The 22,170-nt window shown below is 41.9% G+C and overlaps 2 protein-coding genes and 1 long non-coding RNA gene across 8 annotated transcripts; all 3 read left to right on the forward strand.

Annotated features, from left to right (window-relative positions):
- The first annotated feature begins 4,964 nt into the window (after positions 1-4,964).
- On the forward strand, positions 4,965-7,845 carry LOC135547494 (translationally-controlled tumor protein homolog). Of its 3 annotated transcripts, XM_064976561.1 has the most exons (6): positions 4,965-5,084; positions 5,798-5,871; positions 6,122-6,306; positions 6,463-6,568; positions 6,805-6,921; positions 7,180-7,845. In XM_064976561.1, exons 1-6 carry the CDS (start codon positions 5,057-5,059, stop codon positions 7,180-7,182), a joined length of 513 nt encoding a protein of 170 aa, XP_064832633.1. In that variant the 5' UTR covers positions 4,965-5,056; the 3' UTR covers positions 7,183-7,845. The 3 variants fall into 3 exon arrangements, with proteins under 3 accessions (XP_064832633.1, XP_064832634.1, XP_064832635.1); XM_064976562.1 differs by lacking the exon at positions 4,965-5,084 and having other exon boundaries at positions 5,798-5,888; XM_064976563.1 differs by lacking the exon at positions 4,965-5,084 and having other exon boundaries at positions 5,849-5,919.
- A 5,158-nt stretch (positions 7,846-13,003) lies between these two features.
- On the forward strand, positions 13,004-17,054 carry LOC135546974 (uncharacterized). Of its 2 annotated transcripts, none has more exons than XR_010456649.1 (2): positions 13,004-13,240; positions 14,886-17,054. It is a non-coding gene; the product is annotated as an uncharacterized LOC135546974 (long non-coding RNA). The 2 variants fall into 2 exon arrangements; XR_010456650.1 differs by lacking the exon at positions 13,004-13,240 and adding an exon at positions 14,482-14,555.
- A 1,586-nt stretch (positions 17,055-18,640) lies between these two features.
- Positions 18,641-20,658, forward strand: LOC135546975 (translationally-controlled tumor protein homolog). Of its 3 annotated transcripts, XM_064975534.1 has the most exons (4): positions 18,641-18,659; positions 19,779-19,852; positions 20,095-20,279; positions 20,442-20,658. In XM_064975534.1, exons 2-4 carry the CDS (start codon positions 19,787-19,789, stop codon positions 20,641-20,643), a joined length of 453 nt encoding a protein of 150 aa, XP_064831606.1. In that variant the 5' UTR covers positions 18,641-18,659; positions 19,779-19,786; the 3' UTR covers positions 20,644-20,658. The 3 variants fall into 3 exon arrangements, with proteins under 3 accessions (XP_064831606.1, XP_064831609.1, XP_064831608.1); XM_064975537.1 differs by lacking the exon at positions 18,641-18,659 and having other exon boundaries at positions 19,689-19,900; XM_064975536.1 differs by lacking the exon at positions 18,641-18,659 and having other exon boundaries at positions 19,691-19,869.
- The last annotated feature ends 1,512 nt before the right edge of the window (positions 20,659-22,170 follow it).

Genomic DNA, 22,170 nt, shown 5'->3' on the forward strand with positions numbered 1-22,170 from the left:
CTGACTCCATTCTTAACAGGTGCAGGATTCTGTAATGCCCGGGGTGTAGTGGAGGAAGAAGTCAGGCGCAGGAAACAGAGAGTTCAGGGTAGCGATACTTTTAATTCACCACACCGGTTAAAACGACGCCAACCCAAACAAATGCCCCAAAACATGGGGAACTAAACAGTTCAGCAAAACACACATAAGAGTGGGGCAAAAAAGTATTTAGTCAGCCACCAATTGTGCAAGTTCTCCCACTTAAAAAGATGAGAGAGGCCTGTAATTTCCTCATAGGTACAGTTCAACTATGACAGACAAAATTAGAAAACAATCCAGAAAATCACATTGTAGGATTTTTAATTAATTTATTTGCAAATTATGGTGGAAAATAAGTATTTGGTCACCTACAAACAAGCAAGATTTCTGGCCTCTCACAGAACTGTAACTTCTTCTTTAAGAGGCTCCTCTGTTCTCCACTCGTTACCTGTAGTAATGGCACCTGTTTGAACTTGTTATCAGTATAAAAGACACCTGTCCACAACCTCAAACAGTCACACTCCAAACTCCACTATGGCCAAGACCAAAGAGCTGTCAAAGGACACCAGAAACAAAATTGTAGACCTGCACCAGGCTGGGAAGACTGAATCTGCAATAGGTAAGCAGCTTGGTTTGAAGAAATCAACTGTGGGAGCAATTATTAGGAAATAGAAGACATACAAGACCACTGATAACCTCCCTCCATCTGGGGCTCCACGCAAGATCTCACCCCGTGGGGTCAAAATGATCACAAGAACGGTGAGCAAAAATCCCAGAACCACACGGGGGGACCTAGTGAATGACCTGCAGAGAGCTGGGACCAAAGTAACAAAGCCTATCATCAGTAACACACTATGCCGCCAGGGACTCAAATGCTGCAGTGCAAGACTTGTCCCCTTGTCGTGTTTGGAGGACAAAGCATGCTGAGTTGCATCCAAAGAACACCATACCTACTGTGAAGCATGGGGGTGGAAACATCATGCTTTGGGGCTGTTTTTCTGCAAAGGGACCAGGACAACTGATCCGTGTAAAGGAAAGAATGAATGGGGCCATGTATTGTGAGATTTTGAGTGAAAACCTCCTTCCATCAGCAAGGGCATTGAAGATGAAACGTGGCTGGGTCTTTCAGCATGACAATGATCCCAAACACACCGCCCGGGCAATGAAGGAGTGGCTTCGTAAGAAGCATTTCAAGGTCCTGGAGTGGCCTAGCCAGTCTCCAGATCTCAACCCCATAGAAAATCTTTGGAGGGAGTTGAAAGTCCGTGTTGCCCAGCAACAGCCCTAAAACTAGAGGAGATATGCATGGAGGAATGGGCCAAAATACCAGCAACAGTGTGTGAAAACCTTGTGAAGACTTACAGAAAACGTTTGACCTCTGTCATTGCCAACAAAGGGTATATAACAAAGTATTGAGATAAACTTTTGTTATTGACCAAATACTTATTTTCCACCATAATTTGCAAATAAATTCATAAAAAATCCTACAATTTTTTTCTCATTTTGTCTGTCATAGTTGAAGTGTACCTATGATGAAAATGACAGGCCTCTCTCATCTTTTGAAGTGGGAGAACTTGCACAATTGGTGGCTGACTAAATACTTTTTTGCCCCATCGTGACTTACAGTCGTGCATTATCGTACACTGAAAATAATCGCTCACACCCAGCAGGTGGGCCGGCTGGATAATAAAGCCCAACCAATTAACCTAACTAAACAGAGGTGTAACTAATAAACAGACAAGGGGAAAAAAGGATCAGTGGCAGCTAGTAGGCCGGTAACCTCGACCGCAGAGCGCCACCCAAACAGGAAGGGGAGCCACCTTCGGTAGGAGTCGTGACTTTCCAACAGAACACTGGAACTTTTCCAAGTCAAGGTAAGCTTTTGGTGTATTAATTTATTGCCGCCGGAGCTGCCGGTGTAACTGCTAAACTGCTTACTGACTACACTGTAACATTACTGCATGATTGTGCGGGTTAACTAACACATGAGTTCTATTAGCTATGTTGACTAGGACGTTACTTTAGCTATTATGGGGACAACAATGTAGGCTATGTGTAGCAGTTATGATCGCCTGGTCACATACAGTTGAAGTTGGAAGTTTACATACACTTAGGTTGGAGTCATTAAAACTCGTTTTTCAACCACTCCACAAATTTCTTCTTCTTCAAAACTAAAGTTTTGGCAAGTCGGTTAGGACATCTACTTTGTGCATGACACACAACATTTTTCCAACAGTTGTTTACAGACAGATTATTTCACTTAAAATTCACTTTATCACAATTCCAGTGGGTCAGAAGTTCACATACACTAAGTTGACTGTGCCTTTAAACAGCTTGGAACAATCCAGAAAATGATGCCATGGCTTTAGAAGCTGCTGATAGGCTAATTGACACAATTTGAGTTAATTGGAGGTGTACCTGTGGATGTATTTCAAGGCTTACCTTCAAACTCAGTGCCTCTTTGCTTGACATCATGGGAAAATCAAAAGAAATCAGCCAAGACCTCCACAAGTCTGGTTCATCCATGGGAGCAATTTCCAAATGCCTGAAACTACCACGTTCATCTGTACAAACTAGAGTAAGCAAGTATAAACACCATGGGACCACGCAGCCATCATAACGCTCAGGAAGGAGACGCATTCGGTCTCCTAGAGATGAACGTACTTTGGTGCGAAAGGTGCAAATCAATCTCAGAACAACAGCAAAGGACCTTGTGAAGATGCTGGAGGAAACAGGTACAAAAGTATCTATATCCACAGTAAAATGAGTCCTATATCGACATAACCTGAAAGGCCACTCAGCAAGGAAGAAGCCACTGCTCCAAAACTGCCATAAAAAAGCCAGACTTCGGTTTGCAACTGCATTTGGGGACAAAGATCGTACTTTTTGGAGAAATGTCCTCTGGTCTGATGAAACAAAAATAGAACTGTTTGGCCATAATGACCATCGTTATGTTTGGAGGAAAAAGCGGGAGTCTTGCAAAGAACACCATCCCAACCGTAAAGCACAGGGTTGGCAGCATTATGTTGTTGGGGTGCTTTGCTGCAGGAGGGCCTGGTGCACTTCACAAAATAAATGGCATCATGAGGCAGGAAAATTATGTGGATATATTGAAGCAACATCTCAAGACATCAGTCAGGAAATTAAAGCTTGTTCGCGTATTGGTCTTCCAAATGGACATTGACCCCAAGCATACTTCCAAAGATGTGGCAAAATGGCTTAAGGACAAAGTCAAGGTATTGGAGTGGCCATCACAAAGCCCTGACATCAACCCTATAGAAAATTTGTGGGCAGAAATGAAGAAGTGTGTGTGAGCAAGGAGGCCTACAAACCTGACTCAGTTACACCAGCTCTGTCAGAAGGAATGGGCCAAAATTCACCCAACTTATTGTGGGAAGCTTGTGGAAGGCTACCTGAAGCGTTTGACCCATGTTAAACAATTTAAAGGCAATGCTACCAAATACTAATTGAGTGTATGTAAACTTCTGACCCACTGGGAATGTGATAATAAAAACGGAAATTAATCATTCTCTCTACTATTATTCTGACATTTCACATTCTTAAAATAAAGTGGTGATCCTAACTGACTTAAGACAGGGAATTTTAACTAGGATTAAATTGTGAAATTGTGAAAAACTGAGTTTAAATGTATTTGGCTAAGGTGTATGCAAACTTCCGACTTCAACTGTACAGCTGATGTGTTGTGCATTGAAGTCCACAAACAAAGGAAAATGGTGAGAGGAAGAGAGTGAATAGATGCGAGATGAAAACAACTGTGGCTGCTAAGAAAGTGAACTGTGTGTACGTGTGATCAGGGGTGAATTCATTCCGCCGATTCTGTTGAAAAACATTTCATAAAAATGGAAACAAACAAAACGGGGGGGAAATCACCTGAATTTGTCCAATTGAAACTCTTGTTTGCAACTGTTGGACTAATGATTTCACCTTAGATAAGCTAGACGCAGGCGAGTGTGTGCAAGGCGGTATGTGTCACCGTCTCTCACCTCAAGATGGTTTTTGACCTGTGTTCATACGTTGTAAACTTTCATTCATAGGCTAGGTTGTAGCAACCTGATGAATGGTATAGGGAAATTTTGAGTGTCATGTAGTAGCCTAACCCTATTGATGTTACATTGAACTGGGTGAATGGAATATGAATGACAGTCATCCAATATGCTGCAATAGAAATACGACTATGCTCATGAGAAGAAAATAAATTGTCCTCCCTCATCTTAAATGGCACTGACCGCCACTGGTGTCAACAGCTGCCCACAGTGTGTAGAAAGACCATTAACCCGAGGCCTGTTCTGAACAAAAATACTGTACTGATTAGATTGGTGGAGGAACTGAAGAATACAGGACGACATGCTGCTTCTCCTGCTCACTGTTATGCTGAACCTGGAGATGTGGAGTGTCTGACCTCTTACTACGAGACTCATCTTCAGCCTCATTATGAAGTTGGGTGGGTCCCCGCGCGGGTCGGTTGAGCTAACGGAGGCTAATGCGATTAGCACGAGGCTGTAACTAACAAGTGCAGGCTTACCCTGGTGTATCGTTTTGATAACCATGTACATCTCTCTCGGACAAGGAGACTTTGATCAATATATTCGGCTCTATTTACTCACGGATTCTAAAAAGGTTTATGGGTATTATCATACTGACTCATACTGTGGTACTCTATGGTGTTGGTGCATGATGTTTCTGTCCTCTACTTCTATACTGATGTGACAACACCACATCTCACACACATTGGTGTCCTCCACAACCCGGTCACCCCAACCATCCTTCCACCCAAAACTAACTTTTCAATTTAAAAACATAATAGTATGTATCGCTCCACTTTATTTCTAGTAATGTAATGTCTTTTATGGGTTTTCGTATTTTTATCCACCAGAGGGCAGACTTGCCTCATAAATGGGTCAAATATAAATGACTTCAACAGCAAATTGTACACTAGACCGCGTTGGATGCATGACGCCAGTGAGAGTGAGGGTACTCCGTTGTCCTTGTGTCGAATTCGAAACTTCAATCCGACAAAATGATCATCTACAAGGACATCATCACTGGTAATGACAAATATCTCGTATGCCCATTAATGTATATATTTTTTAAATTATGTTGTTGTCATGCGATCTATATTCAGAATGAAGTGTGTTGGTCTTTAATGGTTCCCGGTGTTGTGAAATCAAAGGCTAAGGCCTTGCACAGGGCCACACGTAACCTCAACTGTGTATGTGTTTACTATAAACTGTTTTACTATTACACCACATCTCACACACATTTTAATCAAGAAAAAATTAATGTTTGGTAATGTAACCAAAGGAGAATATTTACTTGTCGCGATGCAAAACAGGTGCAGTTTATGGTAATGGGATATGTGGACCTTGTTAGTCAGTCAGCCTGACAGATTTGACAGCTGACAAAAGACCGTCAACTAACAGCAAACGCTATCAATCACTCAATGGTTGAACTGTATATTCGTCGATTATCCACATACTAACCATTTGCACACATACTAGTATCTTAATGTTATGCTTCTAATCCAGTTATATTAGCATTGTAAACCTAGCAGGTGTTGCTAGTACCACAGCAGTAGCTGTAGCATGTCTGTCAGCCGTCTAACAAATAGGATTAGTGGGCAAGCTCAGCTATGTTAGCCGGCAGCAGCAGGACCTGGCCTGGGGAAGTCTGTAGAAGGCCCAAGGCAAACTACCTGACAACAATGTAACCTTGTGACTGAGCTATTAATGTGGTTTCTATTCATTCTGTTTTATTGCAGGGGATGAAATGTTCTCTGACATTTACAAGATCAAAGAATCACCAAATGGGATGTTATTGGAAGTTGAGGGAAAGGTGCGTCTCCACTGCAGGTATAAGCTCTCTGAGTTGTGGTGGTGAGAGGTGAGGTGTATTAGGATTTGGAAACACTTATTGACTTGGGTATCATCTCAACTCATAGTTTTGCATTATGCCTGAGTTTACGTAGACAAGTCCTATCAGATGGTCCTGAAATAGAATAAGGTGTTTGACAGTAATGGGACCCAACCACTGAGTGATTCAGCATTCACTCTCCTTCCTCTGATATTCCCCCTCCTCCCCTCAGATGGTTAGTAGAACAGAGAATATCGATGACTGTCTGTTGGGGGCAAATGCGTCGGCGGAGGTGCAGGATGACGGCTGCGAGTCCAGCACAGTCAGTGGAGTGGACATTGTCCTCAACCACAAACTGCAGGAGACATCCTTCACCAAGGACTCATACAAGGGCTACATCAAGGACTACATGAAGGCGTGAGTGTTTTAGTGACGGGTGTCTGCGCATGTGTTGTGTGTTGATACAGGCAAAACCCATCAGTCTCCCTGTATGCCCCTCACAACCGGGACTGTACTTATGTAGATGAAAATGTCCTTATTTGAAATGAAAAGCAGTTGAAGGTGTGTGTGCAGGATCAAGGCTAAGCTGGAGGAGAACAACTCAGACAGAGTGAAGCCCTTCATGGCTGGAGCTCAGGAGGAGATCAAGAAGATCATGGGCAACATGAAGAACTACCAGGTAACTACTAGTTACAGCTATACATCTACTACTGCCTACAGCAAATTCAGCTACACATACATTCCTCACATCACATCAACTATTTGTGCTCAGTAATGCTGTGATGATTGAAGGTCCAGGCCTATGAAACTAAAAAGATCTAGATTGGAGAAGAATCTTATGGATGTAGTTTCACTGACCTAATTTCTCTTTACCCCCGCTTACATTCCCTCTCTCTGTTCCCCCTCCCACTGTAGTTTTTTACAGGTGAGTCCATGAACCCAGATGGTATGGTTGGGCTGCTGGATTTCCGTGAGGACGGCATCACTCCCTTCATGACATTCTTCAAAGACGGCCTGGAGATCGAGAAATGTGTGAGTCCCTTTATCCCAGTCTACTCATGTCTAATAACACACTGATTATGTTATAACTTATAACCAGTCTACTCGTGTCTAATAACACACTGATTATGTTATAACTTATAACCAGTCTACTCGTGTCTAATAACACACTGATTATGTTATAACTTATAACCAGTCTACTCGTGTGTTATAACCACTGATTATGTTATAACTTATAACCAGTCTACTCGTGTGTTATAACCACTGACCTTCGTCTCCTCTCTTTCACAGTAACACTGGACTAACTCTGTTTCTATTGGCTGCTCAGCTGCATCTCACCTGACCCACGACCACCAACCAACGAGACGACTGCTCTGCATTACATTTGGATTGAAAGCATTTAGTTACAATTGTTATATTATATCTGATTGGAATGGAAGTATTACTTTAAAGTATTATAAGATGCCCAAACCATGTCATGTCTATGGGGTTGGCTGAAGGGGTGCTGTGACAGTATTTTGGTGTTGATTCTGTAATTGACCTTACTGATTACTGTGTTAAACTCTGACTATTGCGTTCTGGTAAACTTGTATATTCAGGAAGGCCCAATCACAATCAGAACATTCAGATGGAGGCATATATGCTCTATATATACATTTCTATCATGTAGAATAAGGAATTGTGTCAGCTTTTAATATGTTACATTTCTACCTGGGAAATTCAATATGTCACACACAGTTTGCTGGGATGATTTGTTTATCTCTGCGAAGACAATGTTTCAGTCCATTGATTAGTTATTCATTAATTGGTTATTTATTGTTGATTGATTTAACTCTCAGGCCTCCATTTGCTTGGTTTACAGTTACATTAGATGTGACACCCTTACTAAAGGTAGTGGGATAGCTTAGGACTTCCTGATTTGAGTTGTGAAAAATTAAACTAACACTGGGTAAAACATTTCCAGTTGTGGTGTTGATTTGTTTAAAAACGTAGATGATACAATCATTGGATCCATGAAAGATATTTTATGTTAATACCAATGGCCTTTTTGTTGAAAATTTTTATCTCTAAAGCTTGTTCTGTCAAGTAAGTAGTCCTGCATATTTAGTGAAAATGGAAAATATGCAAATACCAGTCGTTCCATTATTTTATGGATCTTTATAAATTCTTTATTGCAGAGTTGCAGGTTCTGTAAGTAAGGTGAAAGACAAAATCCAAAGAACCCATTCAAAGTACAGTGTAGCTTTAAGGCAAGTGCTTCACACAGTATGGTTCATGGTGCAAGATCCCCACAACATCATACCAACAGGTTGACAACAAGCAGACACTCTGGTCATGTAACTTTGGGTACCAGTCAAAGAACAGAAAGACTCCCAACTCTCCACCATGATGGGAGGTCCTTAGGTCAGCATTTATATCCCGGGCAGGATGCTCCTTTCTGGGCTCGTCACCCTTCATCTCCTCCCTATTCCCTTGTAGTGGTGGTTCCCAGGTGCTCTTGTGGGTTCCTTTAGCGTTGTACACACCTATCTCCCTCAGGATCTTCTTCAAGTAGGTCTACAGGAAACACAAACAAAACACATCTCTCTGGATCTCCTTCACATATGTCTATGAGACAAAATCAAAAAAGGCAGTAAATTAAGCTAAATGAACTGTTTTGCTGCCAGACAAGGCTCCCCTGATACCCAGGTGTAGCGGTGGTAAGGATTCACCTCATTGTGCGGAAAATAAAGCTCAGCTGTTGGAACAGTTTTATGTAGGCTCTAACTGTTTGTGAGCACCGTTTGTTACCCTTATACTGTAATGAATGTATTGTTTAGTGTTGTGATGTGTTGTGTCGTGGCTTTGCTAGCATGCATCTAATACAATTTATTTACTTTTTTGCCCCACCAAGATTTACATTCTAAAATCGCCACTACAAACACCTCTGGGAGAAGCAGATCAATTAATGAAGATATAGGGTCTGATTTAGAGAAGCAGAGAAATTAGTGAAGATATAGGGTCTGATTGAGAGAAGCAGAGAAATTAATGAAGATATAGCGTCTCATTGAGAGAAGCACAGAAATTAGTGAAGAGATAGGGTCTCCTTGAGAGAAGCAGAGAAATTAATGAAGATATAGCGTCTCATTGAGAGAAGCAAAGAAATTAGTGAAGATATAGGGTCTCCTTGAGAGAAGCAGAGAAATTAATTAAGATATAGGGTCTCCTTGAGAAAAGCGTCCCATTGGGCAGAGCAGGTGATAAAGACACAATGGCACACTCTATGTTGTACAATGGTTGAATAGTGAATATAGCCTACTAGTATAATGCACAGTACTGCCACTATACAGACACAGGCAAGCATGCATGTTCTCAAACACTCAGGGAGAGAGAAGAGTTGCTATAGCAAACACATAACAGTTACTATAGCAATCCCTGTCAACCTCAGCTACAATAAAACAGTATGAAAGACATTCATTCCATTATTAGGTATTCTCCTGGACTTAGATATGACTACTGTTACTCCACATCTACTAAGCTCACTCAGAAAGGAAGCCAGGAGAAATAGCCTACAGTATCTATCAGTGATGCTTTTTAAAACAGTCGCCTCATTATATTTAGTTGTATTGAATTTTGTTTACATTTACATTTAAGTCATTTAGCAGACGCTCTTATCCAGAGCGACTTACAAATTGTTTCACTCACTTCTTTAGTTTCATGTAGTTTTCATTGACGTGAGGTCTGCACTCTGCTCTCTGTACCATTATGCCCTCCAGACTGATCTTATCTGAAACAAAGACAGTATATGTTTGCATCAATGACACGCACACAGACACACACACAAATCAATAACAGAATTCTGGTTTTAATCAGATTGTATTCTTTATTTCAGTACAACAGGGCTAAAACGTGTTACTTAATATCCTTCAGCACTGAACTGAACCACTTAAATTCGTTCAGGTGGGTTTGGATTGGTGCACAATTTGGTAAAAAGACTGGGCAGCTGTGGGAGTGTGACACGTGTCTTGTTAGAAACAAGGCCTTTTGCTGTTGCTGATGTCAATCTTGTGAACAGAGTGCCAAAGGGTGGCAGTGGGGTTACAGTATGGGCAGGTAAAAACTACGGACAACAAACACAATTGCATTTTATCCAGGGCAATTTGAATGCACAGAGATACCCTGATGAGATCCTAAGGCCCATTGTAGTGCTATCCATCCGTCGCCATCACCTCATGTTTCAGCATGATAATGCACAGCGACCATGTCGCAAGGATCTGTACACAATTCCTGGAAGCTGGAAATGTACGAAATCTTCCATGGCCTGCATGCTCACCAGACATGTCACCCATTGAGCATGTTTGGGATGCTCTTGATCAATGTGTATGACAGCGTGTTCCAGTTCCCACCAATATCCAGCAACTTTGCACAGCCATTGAAGATGAGTGGGACAACATTCCACAGGCCACAATCAACAGCCTGACCAACTCTATGCGAAGGAGATGTGTCGCCTTGCATGAAGCAAATGGTGGTCACACCAGATACTGACTGGTTTTATGATCCTCGCCCCTATTTTTCAAGGTATCTGTGACCAACAGATGCATAATCTGTATTCCCAGTCATGTGAAATCCATAGATTAGGGCCGAATGAATTGATTTCAATTGACTGTTTACCTTATATGGATTGTAACTCAGTAAAATCTTTTAAATTGTTGCAAGTTGCGTTCATATGTTTGTTCAGTGCCACAACTGAACAAAAACTCAAGAGGTAGCCTATGGGTTTTTGGCTTTTTTACTGAACAATACAGTTAGGCCTAGTTGAAGACAGAATGCACAAAAAAGGCTGACAGCCTGGCCTAAACTTTCCTTGAGCACCGAAGACGTGGGGATGTGGATTATGGCAGCCTCCCGCACTTCTCTAATTCAGAGGGGTTGGGTTTAATGCGGAAGACACATTTCAGTTGAATGCATTGAACGCTTGCATTTGAAGGAAGCGCATGAATATCAAACAACGTTTTGTAGTTATGGCTAGGCGAATATTGGTATGGAATCGGTACTATTGGGAATTTTCCAGTACATATGTGCACATTATACATCTTAGAGTAGTAAGCAGAATCAATACAAGCCATATGTGTCTGGGCCATTAGACGCACACTCTGAAGCCATTAATCAATAGGTCATTAGGTTAAGGGAAGGCATATGTGTCTGGGTCATTACGCTAAGGGAAACCAATAATCAATAGGTCATTAGCATAGGGAAGCCATTACCTCGTCCCGTGAGGTTCATTAGATGTGCATTAGGAGTGTATTACTAAAAGCACCATGAGACATGTACCTGGAGTGTGCGTCTCTGTTTCTTTTTGTATCATTGCTATGGATACACCACAGATTCTATGCCCTGAGGTCTGTGCCAAACAAGAAAATGGAAACCAAGCTGAGATACAGATGAAGTCGGAAGTTTACATACATCTTAGCCAAATACATTTAAAATCAGTTTTTCACCATTCCTGATATTTAATCCAAGTAAAAATTCCCTGTCTTAGGTCAGTTAGGATCACAACTTTATTTTAAGAATGTGAAATGTCAGAATAATAGTAGAGATAATTAATAATTTCTGCTTTTATTATCACATTCCCAGTGGGTCAGAAGTTTACATACACTCAATTAGTATTTGGTAGCATTGCCTTTAAATTGTTTAATTTGGGTCAAACGTTTCAGGGAACCTTCCACAAGCTTCCCACAATAAGTTGGGTGAATTTTGGCCCATTCCTCCTGACAGAGCTGGTGTGACTGAGTCAGGTTTGTAAGCCTCCTTGCTCACACACGCTTTACCAGGTCTGCCCACAAATTGTCTATGGGATTGAGATCAGGGCTTTGTCATGGCCACTCCAATATCTTGACTTTGTTGTCCTTTTGGAAGACCCATTTGCGACCAAGCTTTAACTTCCTGACTGATGTCTTGAGATGTTGCTTCAATATATCCACATAATTTTCCTGCCTCATGATGTCATCTATTTTGTGAAGTGCACCAGTCCCTCCTCCAGCAAAGCACCCCAACAACATGATTCTGCCAACCCTGTGCTTCACGGTTGGGATGGTGTTCTTCGGCTTGCAAGCCTCCCCCTTTTTCCTCCAAACATAACGATGGTCATTATGGCCAAACAGTTCTATTTTTGTTTCATCAGACCAGAGGACATTTCTCCAAAAAGTAAAATCTTTGTCCTCATGTGCAGTTGCAAACCGTAGTCTGGCTTTTTTATGGCGGTTTTGGAACAGTGGCTTCTTCCTTGCTGAGCGGCCTTTCAGGTTATGTCGATATAGGACTCGTTTTACTATGGATATAGATACTTTTGTACCCGTTACCTCCAGCATCTTCACAAGGTCCTCTGCTGTTGTTCTGGGATTGATTGTACTTTTCGCACCAAAGTACGTTCATCTCTAGGAGACAGACTGCGTCTCCTTCCTGAGCGTTATGATGGCTGCGTGGTCCCATGGTGTTTATACTTGTGTACTATTGTTTGTAGAGATGAACGTGGTACCTTCAGGCATTTGGAAATTGCTCCCAAGGATGAAGCAGACTTGCGGAGGTCTACAATTTATTTTCTGAGGTCTTGGCTGATTTCTCTTGATTTTCCCATGATGTCAAGCAATGAGGCACTGAGTTTGAAGGTAGGCCTTGAAATACATCCACAGGTACACCTCCAATTGACTCAAATTGTGTCAATTAGCCTATCAGAAACTTCTAAGGCCATGACATCATTTTCTGGAATTTCCCAAGCTGTTTAAAAGGCACAGTTAATTTAGTGTATGTAAACTTCTGACCCACTGGAATTGTGATAAAGTGAATTATCAGTGAAATAATCGGTCTGAAACAATAGTTGGACATATTTTTGCCATGCACAAAGTAGATGTCCTAACGAAATTTGTGGAGTGGTTGAAAAACGAGTTTTAATGACTCCAACCTAAGTGTATGTAAACTTCTGACTTCAACTGGAAGTGCAAGGCAAAATTATAAGGTGGCTAAATCCCCAAGGGGATGAATCATTAACATAAAGAGGAACGACTATATGTGTGACGTAAGGAGGAAAACTGTATAAAAAGTATGTGCCAAGGCTGGAAAGGCAGTTGATCCATGGACCACCTCGGCTTGTTACTTTGTAATAAAATATATTTGACAAGTTCACAAGTTCCTGTATCTGAGAAATATTATTGAGCGAATATTTCTACGACAGTACATTCATATTTTATTGTTTATTTAGCTAGCTAATATTTAGTAAAACAGTTGTAGCCTGCCAGGATATTGAGCAAGATGGCCAGCTAGCTAGCCAGCAACAGTCACGAGCTCCATCTTCGAATCTAGCCTGTTGACAGAGATGGTGAGTCAAAAATGTACTTCAATAGCAGTGAGTCATTGGTGATACATTATATATTGTAATGTGTGTGTTTGTACTCGAAAAACTATGTGCTTTTGTTGGTTTGAGAATAACACCAGCTAGCTAACTAGCTTGCTAGCTCAGTGAGCGGGAGACTGACAACTCCTGAGTGCCCCCCTCCCCCACTGCACTGGGTCCCCAGGAATAACATTTCAGACCTTCAGAGAATGCTACACAAAGAGCCTGCTTGTACACGTTTGGCTACAGACGTTTGTTTCAGTGTATGTAGGTAACTTTAATTACATTCATGTTTCTTTGATTGACATTAAGGTAAAATGCCAGGCGACTGAGTTGTAATTGGATGAGAATATGATAGTGGATGTAGCTGAATATTGTAGCTATGAAGACTACTACCTAGTATGAATGCCATTTTGAGTTCGGAATGATAGCTAGACCTCATCATTTTTAAAGTTGCCCCCTCCACATGCACTAAATCGATATATTACTACTGTAGGCTATACAAAGTATCGCTACTGCCTGTGTGTACATTTAGCAACAGATTCATTGTTAGAATAGCTATACGCATGTGTTGTAAACAAAGTTGTGGCCATAATTGTCTAACATTGCGAGGTTCCGCTGCTGCTTCTTCTAAAGCACTCAACCGGAATTTGCGTTTTTTTCTTTTTTACACATCCACTCAAGTCGCTACATCTCGATAGGCTCGAAGTGTTTTCAGTAAACTGGAGTGAATCATCCATATACTGTAAACATCTGATAACTTGTGTGCTTGCAAGGTTTTGACTGCAGAACTCAGTCCACGAAACTACTGGTCGCTTTGCTGTTTTAGACGAAACAGCTGAGTACAGTAATGTAACCAGTATTAAAGTGACTAGTGTTCCATTATTAAAATGACTGATGTTCCATTATTAAAGTGACTGGTGTTCCATTATTAAAGTGGCCAGTAATTCCATGTCTATGTATATAGGGCAGCAGCCTCTAAATTGCAGGGTAACCAGGTGGTAGCCACTAGTGATAGCTATTTAACCTTCTGATGGCATTGAGATAGAAGCTGTTTTTCAGTCTCTCGGTCCCAGATTTGATGCACCTGTACTGACCTCGCCTTCTGGATGGTGGCGGTGTGAACAGGCTGTGGCTCGGGTGGTTGATGTCCTTGAAGATCTTTTTGGCCTTCCTGTGACATTGGGTGCTGTAGGTGTCCTGGAGGACAGGCAGTGTGTCCCCCCCGGTGATGCGTTGGGAAGACCGCACCACCATCTGGAGAGCCTTGCAGTTGTGGGCAGTGCAGTTGCCGTACCAGGTGGTGATACAGCATGAGAGGATGCTCGAACGGCAACGAGTAGAGTATGATGCTTTATCGCTGACTAACTTGGTCCTGTCAGAGCTAACAAATGTTGGCCTTAGCACAGAGAAGATTCTTAGTCAATGTTATGATAGGGCCAGTGTGATGTGTGGTAAGCATGGGGGCATGCAAAAGGTAGTGCAGGAAAGGTAGTGGAGGAAAGGTAGTGCTGAATCAGGAAGTGCCTTATGTGCATTGCTTTAACCACCAGCTGCATTTAGTCATAGTGCACGCTATATTCTCTGAGCATTGGATTACTTTTTTAATTTGTGTAATTCCCTTTACAAGTTCCTCAGGAAACCAACTGTGGCTGCGCAATATACGGGAGAGAAACTGAAACGGCTGCTTGAGCAGTGGTCATCTGGCCATGGTGAGTGTCGTTATAAAATTATGGTACAGAGGTGCGACTTGAGGCTGTGGACCTATTGAAAGCTATTTGTGAGCAGAGCTTCAGATTCATTGCCTTCATGGTCCACAAAGTCCTCAGTCTGCTTGACCCCTTTAACAAGTTACTTCAGGTTGAAGCAACTGATCTGTACACTGGCATCTGAGTCGTCCGCTGTGCCCACAACTGCAACGTGACAGTGAGTTTGATGAGTTATGGGAGAAATACAATCACACGGATACCCCGCTCCAAGCAAACGGCAAAGAGCAGTAAGTAGTAATCTAAAAGAATATGTGGTCGAAACAACAATGGGTCAGCAAGAAGAGGTTATAATGAGAAGGAGTGCAAAATACTGTTTTTCAGCACTCTGGGTGCTGTACAGGGAGAAATGTCAGCAAGATTTAACGAACAAAACAGCCAACTTGTTGAGACCCTATGTGCCTTGCACCCAGAGAATGAAACCTTTATGGAATGTGGAAAATGTGAAACCACTGCTGGACTTAATCTCAGGAGACTGTGGAAGCTGAGTTTACTGTCACATGCTAGTTTCTACAGAATGAAATCGCCCGATCTGGAGAAGAAAAATGGAGTACGCAGAGCATTTTGGATAGAACACCTATGGCAACATGCGAGAACTCTTTGTCAACATTGAAAAACGTATTCAGTGAGCACAGACAATGTTGCACAGGCGCAGCTGATTCAACTGGCATTTGAGAGGGATCTTACAAGCAAATTCTGTGGGGAGTGGAAAGAGAGACTGCTGAGCAGGTTCAACACAGCATCAAGGCGGCTGCAACTCTTTTGAATCTGGGTAAGAACAGGTTGGCTGGACTGTGAAGGTGAACGGAAAGGCACTAGAGCCACAAACCGCCCTTGCTGTCTCTGGGTTGAGTCACTGACGTGATCTTTCTGTCCGGGTTGGCACTCCCCTTGGTTGTGCAGTTGGGGAGATCTTTGTGGTCGTACTCGGCCTTGTCTCAGGATGGTAAGTTGGTGGTTGGAGATATCCCTCTAGTGGTGTGGGGGCTGTGCTTTGGCAAAGTGGGTGGGGTTATATCCTGCCTGTTTGGCCTTGTCCGGGGGCATCGTAGGACGGGGCCACAGTGTCTCCTGACCCCTCCTGTCTCAGCCTCCAGTATTTATGCTGCAATAGTTTGTGTCGGGGGTCTAGGGTCAGTTTGTTATATCTGGAGAATTTATCCTGTCTTATCCGGTGTCCTGTGTGAATTTAAGTGTGCTCTCTAAATTCTTTATTTTTCTCTTTCTTTCTTTCTTCTTTTCTTTCTTTCTTTCTTTCTTTCTTTCTTTCTTTCTTTCTTTCTTTCTTTCTTTCTTTCTTTCTTTCTTTCTTTCTTTCTTTCTTTCTTTCTTTCTCGGAGGGCCTGAGCCCTAGGACCATGCCTCAGGACTACCTGGCATGATGTCTCCTTGCTGTCCACGGTCCACCTAGTCGTGCTGCTGCTCCAGTTTCAACTGTTCAGCCTGCGGCTATGGAACCCTGACCTGTTCACCGGACGTGCTACCTGTCCCAGACCTGCTGTTTTCAACTCTCTAGAGACAGCAGGAGCGGTAGAGATACTCTCAATGATCGGCTATGAAAAGCTAACTGACACTTACTCCTGAGATGCTGTTGCACCGTCTACAACCACTGTGATTATTATTATTTTAACCTGCTGGTCATCTATGAACATTTGAACATCGTGGCCATGTTCTGTTATAATTTCCATCCGGCACAGCCAGAAGAGTACTGGTTCCTCTCTAGGTTTCTTCCTAGGTTTTGGCCTTTCTAGGGAGTTTTTCCTAGCCACCGTTTTTCTACACCTGCATTGCTTGCTGTTTGGGGTTTTAGGCTGGGTTTCTGTACAACACTTTGTGGCATCAGCTGATGTAAGAAGGGCTTTATAAATAAATTTGATTTGTAATATTTTGTTATTTGCTAGCTTCTGGAAATGCGTGGCAAATGTCAGAAATAGGCGTAGACGTGATTTCTTTATTGGCGTTGCTGCCAAGTATACTGCTTGATTTCTGTGATTGGAAATGTTTGGTTTATAATAAAATCAGATTGTTTTGAATATTGTTTGATATGGTAGAAGAGGTGTTTTGAATGACATTGATGAGGGTGGGCAGACCAATGGTTCAGTAACGATGGAGCCATAGTGTTTCCATAAACATATCGTTGGTATGGAATATACATTTCTCTGTTATCATACCGCACTCTTGTGGGACGACAGCTTGGTAGCTGCGTCCAAGCTGCATTGTACAGTTAAATCGTGATATTGCATTGTACATTATTATTTGCGTTCCGCGATTGGAAATTCATTGTATTGTCATGGGAAAGTGTTATTACGGTAATTAGCAAATGTTTTGCATTGCATTGATAGGTATTGCGCATGTAGCTGTTTAGCGTTGTCATAATTTGTCATTTCTCGAGCCAGTTATGAATTGTCCATGTCTGTAAAGCGGTGCAATAGCCTGTTTTCTTGCGGCAAGACAGCCGTGCGTGGCTACAAATACATTGTATGTAATTGTACTATCGATTATTATCCATCCTGTGTTATCAGCAAGCAAAAAATAGTTGTGCCCCCTTCGTCATTTCTGATGCCCCCTTGCGGAGTTAATCCTGCCACAATGCCTGGCTAATATCGCATCTAACGGTGTGCTGTTGTGCCCATAGCATCATGTGCCATATGCTTGTGTGTTTTGTTTTATTATGTGACCCATATTCACAAATATTATCCATAACTATTGGTGCTGAAAACAACTGAGGTTACCGATGAGAGTAAGTATTTTCACAAGACTCAAATATATGCTCTGGAATGTAAAGATGGGTTGTACTACGGTTGCACTCCATCTGCCTTTGTATTCCATTTTTTTTTTGGAGCGATTCACTTTATAAGGTGTACTAAGTGTTATTCCTATTTACGGCCATACCAACTTGACTACGCCTGATCTCGGCCGATCTTGGAAACGAAACATCGTCGGGCCTGGTTAGTACCTGGATGGAAGACTGCTTGACAGTGTTGCCAACTCCTCAGTAAGGAAAGTAGCTATTGGCTGTCCTAAAAGTCGCTAAATGAGTGTCATCACATAGTTTGCATAATTGACCATGAGAATGTAATTGTGATGGACACTGTCGGAGAGAGAAAAAGTTAGTAAAAAAACACCCTAAATATGTTTAGAACTACAAATGAAATTTCTTCTGTCGATTCTTGTTTTTTTTAATGTCACAATTCCAACCCTCCTCCTTTTCCGGGCTTGGGACCGGCAAAAGTGACCCAAAAGAGACACTGGCAGAGTTACTTCGTTTAAAAAATATATATTTTTAATTTTAATTTTCTTAATTTGTTTTTAACCTTATGGTCCACTTCGGAGCCGACAACAAGTCACAGTAAAACATTAACATTTTTAACCATAACATTTTTCACATTTTGTTTGTATACAATCTACATTAACAATCTAAATGGACCAAAAAGAGACAATAGAAAAAAACTGTCAATGGCAATGTGAGAATTATGGTAATTAGTCTGGCCCTAATTCAGGTTAATTGTTTAAAAATAAAAGTAAGCCAGGGCCGGCTCTGCCAGGAGCGGCTTCCCGCATGCGTGATTCATTTGCAGTCTGGATGTGGAGGGGTGAACATCTCCTGCTCTGACTGCAATGCAAGGACTGGGCTGCATGTGAGTGCTTTGCTTTGGGGTGGGGTCGGGTCCACGGCAGCACCCGTAAGAACGATACGTGCTTTCACGTCAGTCTCCAATAACACCAGAAAAAGTAGCTAGTCGCTTTTTTTTAAATGTGTCACTAGAGGAGTCTGAATACTCGCTAAATTTAGCGACAACATTGGCAACACTGTCTGAGAATACCAGGTGCTGTAAGCATTTTGCTCCAGTAGAGTGCACTGTTCGTTGCATTAAGCAAATTAAAAATCTTTGAACTCGCAGCAAAAGGAAATCGGGCATAAAATGAACACCTGCCGCTTGCCAAATGCGTGTAGATTTAAGTATTGGCTTGTAAGAATGTGTATTTCAGCAGCCACGTTGATGGGTGGTCAATTTGCAGGGCTCTACAGGGGTTATAGCAGAAAAATGCGACAGTAGCTGTTTTAAACGTTTTCCTGACATTTTGTTTCATAGCTGCAAATTGCACAAAGAAATACGAAACCTATATCCCACCTTCTGGTTGGGGAGCTGAAAGCAAAAGGTTTATGAGGCATTGCACAGGGCCACACGTAACCTCAGCTGTGTATGTTTTTACTATAAACTGTTTTACGATTACACACTCCGGGGATTTTAATCAAGAAAAAATGTTTGGTAATGTAACCAAAGGAGAATATTTACTTATCGCGATGCAAAACAGGTGCAGTTTACGGTACTGGGATATGTGGACCTTGTTAGTTAGTCAGCCTGCAGCTGCTTGTGTTCTATGCGCGCGCTGACAGATTTGACAGTTGACAAAAGACCGTCAACTAACTGACAGCAAACGCTATCAATCACTCAATGGTTGAACTGTACGTTATTCGTTTATACACCCATTGAGCATTTGCATGCATACTATATTAGCTTAAAGCTGTGCTTCTAATCCAGTTATATTAGCTTTGTAAACATAGCAGTTCTTGCTAGCATGTCTGTCAGCCGTCTAACAAATAGGATTAGTGGGCAAGCTCAGCTATGTTAGCCGGCAGCAGCAGGACCTGGCCTGGGGAAGTCTGTAGAAGGCCCAAGGCAAACTACCTGACAACAATGTAACCTTGTGACTGAGCTATTAATGTGGTTTCTATTCATTCTGTTTTATTGCAGGGGATGAAATGTTCTCTGACATTTACAAGATCAAAGAATCACCAAATGGGATGTTATTGGAAGTTGAGGGAAAGGTGCGTCTCCACTGCAGGTATAAGCTCTCTGAGTTGTGGTGGTGAGAGGTGAGGTGTATTAGGATTTGGAAACACTTATTGACTTGGGTATCATATCAACTCATAGTTTTGCATTATGCCTGAGTTTACATAGACAAGTCCTATCAGATGGTCCTGAAATAGAATAAGGTGTTTGACAGTAATGGGACCCAACCACTGAGTGATTCAGCATTCACTCTCCTTCCTCTGATATTTCCCCTCAGATGGTTAGTAGAACAGAGAATATCGATGACTGTCTGTTGGGGGCAAATGCGTCGGCGGAGGTGCAGGATGACGGCTGCGAGTCCAGCACAGTCAGTGGAGTGGACATTGTCCTCAACCACAAACTGCAGGAGACATCCTTCACCAAGGACTCATACAAGGGCTACATCAAGGACTACATGAAGGCGTGAGTGTTTTAGTGACGGGTGTCTGCGCATGTGTTGTGTGTGCTAGGACTGATACAGGCAAAACCCATCAGTCTCCCTGTATGCTCCTCACAACTGTGACTACTTATGTAGATGAAAATGTCCTTATTTGAAATGAAAAGCAGTTGAAGGTGTGTGTGCAGGATCAAGGCTAAGCTGGAGGAGAACAACTCAGACAGAGTGAAGCCCTTCATGGCTGGAGCTCAGGAGGAGATCAAGAAGATCATGGGCAACATGAAGAACTACCAGGTAACTACTAGTTACAGCTATACATCTACTACTGCCTACAGCAAATTCAGCTGGTGTGTCCAAACGTTTGATTGGTACTGTATATGTTCTGTATAAATAAGTAGCAATTCATTAAAGGAGAGGTTTAAGATGGATGGGGTCCCTGCCAAACCTTGACATATATTGACATATTCCTCACATCACAACTATTTGTGCTCAGTCAAGCTGTGATGACACCTTTGGAGGAATGGAGTTCCAGGCCTACGAAATTCAACAGTTATGAGCTTGCTTAAAAAATTGTTGTTGTTTTTTAAATTGGAGAAGTGTTAAAGGATTATAACAATTCCTATGTGTTCATTAACCAATTTAAATCGCTGTCTGTTTCTAAGAATTTGTAAGATCCTTATTTGCATAAAATGGACAGAGACCAATCTACCAAAATTAGCCAATAGCATTTATTCTCGAGAGCTGATCATAGTACCATGTACATCATTTTATATATTACATATGACGTGATGGGTTTTAAAATGTCCCTCCTCTCCAACCAGGACAAAGCAGCGTCAAAAGTTCATTCCAACTCACTAGCGCACATACATGACACACAATATATCTGAATTATCTCCTGAAGTTTCACCACAGTTTATTACCACTTAGTAGACAGTTCCGGTCCCCCATAGATACGGAAAACCTGGAGGGGCTCTCGCTGTCTTATTCATCTCCACAGAGTTATAGCCGGGTCAGTTCAAACATAGGTTAAGGACCCTCTTTGCTTACTTTAGACACACACACATGCATTCCTCTCTTCCCCACTCCAACCTAGTTGGAGCAGTGTTTATTATTTTGAATTTCTCCTTGTTCACGCTACATAACCTCTAATCCCTAATGGTTAAGTTTCTGAGTAGAATTATTCAATCATTTATCTTAAACCTTGATCAAATATCTTAAGAACTAACGTGTGGAATTACAATGACCAAATGTCTTCATCCACTTACACTCACTCTCCACTAGTTCTTTACAGGTGTATGAACCCAGATGGTATGGTTGGTGTTCTGGACTTCCGTGAGGACGGCATCACTTCCTTCATGACATTCTTCAAAGACGGCCTGGAGATCGAGAAATTAGTCCCTTTAGCCCAGTCTATTTATGTTATAACTTGTCCACCAGTCTATTCGTGTTATAACCACTGTTCTTTTTCTCTCTCGCAGTAACACTCTGGTCTAACATGCTGACCAGACCGGACGCGTGCGCGAGTGTCGCAAAATAAATTTAGAAATCCATGTTGTTCAATTATTGCACCCATACTGCTCGCGCGTTCCAACGAGTGTCTGCGTTGCCAACGGCTAAAATAGAAGTCCTTTCTATTTCTGATGCAGATCACGCTGAAAGTCCTGCCGTGCCATCTCCTCATTGGTTATACCCACGTGGGTGATTGAAAGACTAAATGTTTTTCTGGTTGTCGTGGTAATACTATAAAAGTGTAGATGCCAATCACCATATAAGTTCAAAGATGAAAAAGCTTGGAAGGAGGAGAGATGACTAGAAACAATTCGGTTGGCCGTTTTATGTGTGGATTAATTAGCAGAGTAGAGGAGCTTGTGCATTTCAGGTGAAATAACAACTCAATGTTTATATCACAGGATAAAT

Source organism: Oncorhynchus masou, chromosome 10 (genome assembly GCF_036934945.1).
Source record: "Oncorhynchus masou masou isolate Uvic2021 chromosome 10, UVic_Omas_1.1, whole genome shotgun sequence".
NCBI classification, from domain to species: domain Eukaryota; kingdom Metazoa; phylum Chordata; class Actinopteri; order Salmoniformes; family Salmonidae; genus Oncorhynchus; species Oncorhynchus masou.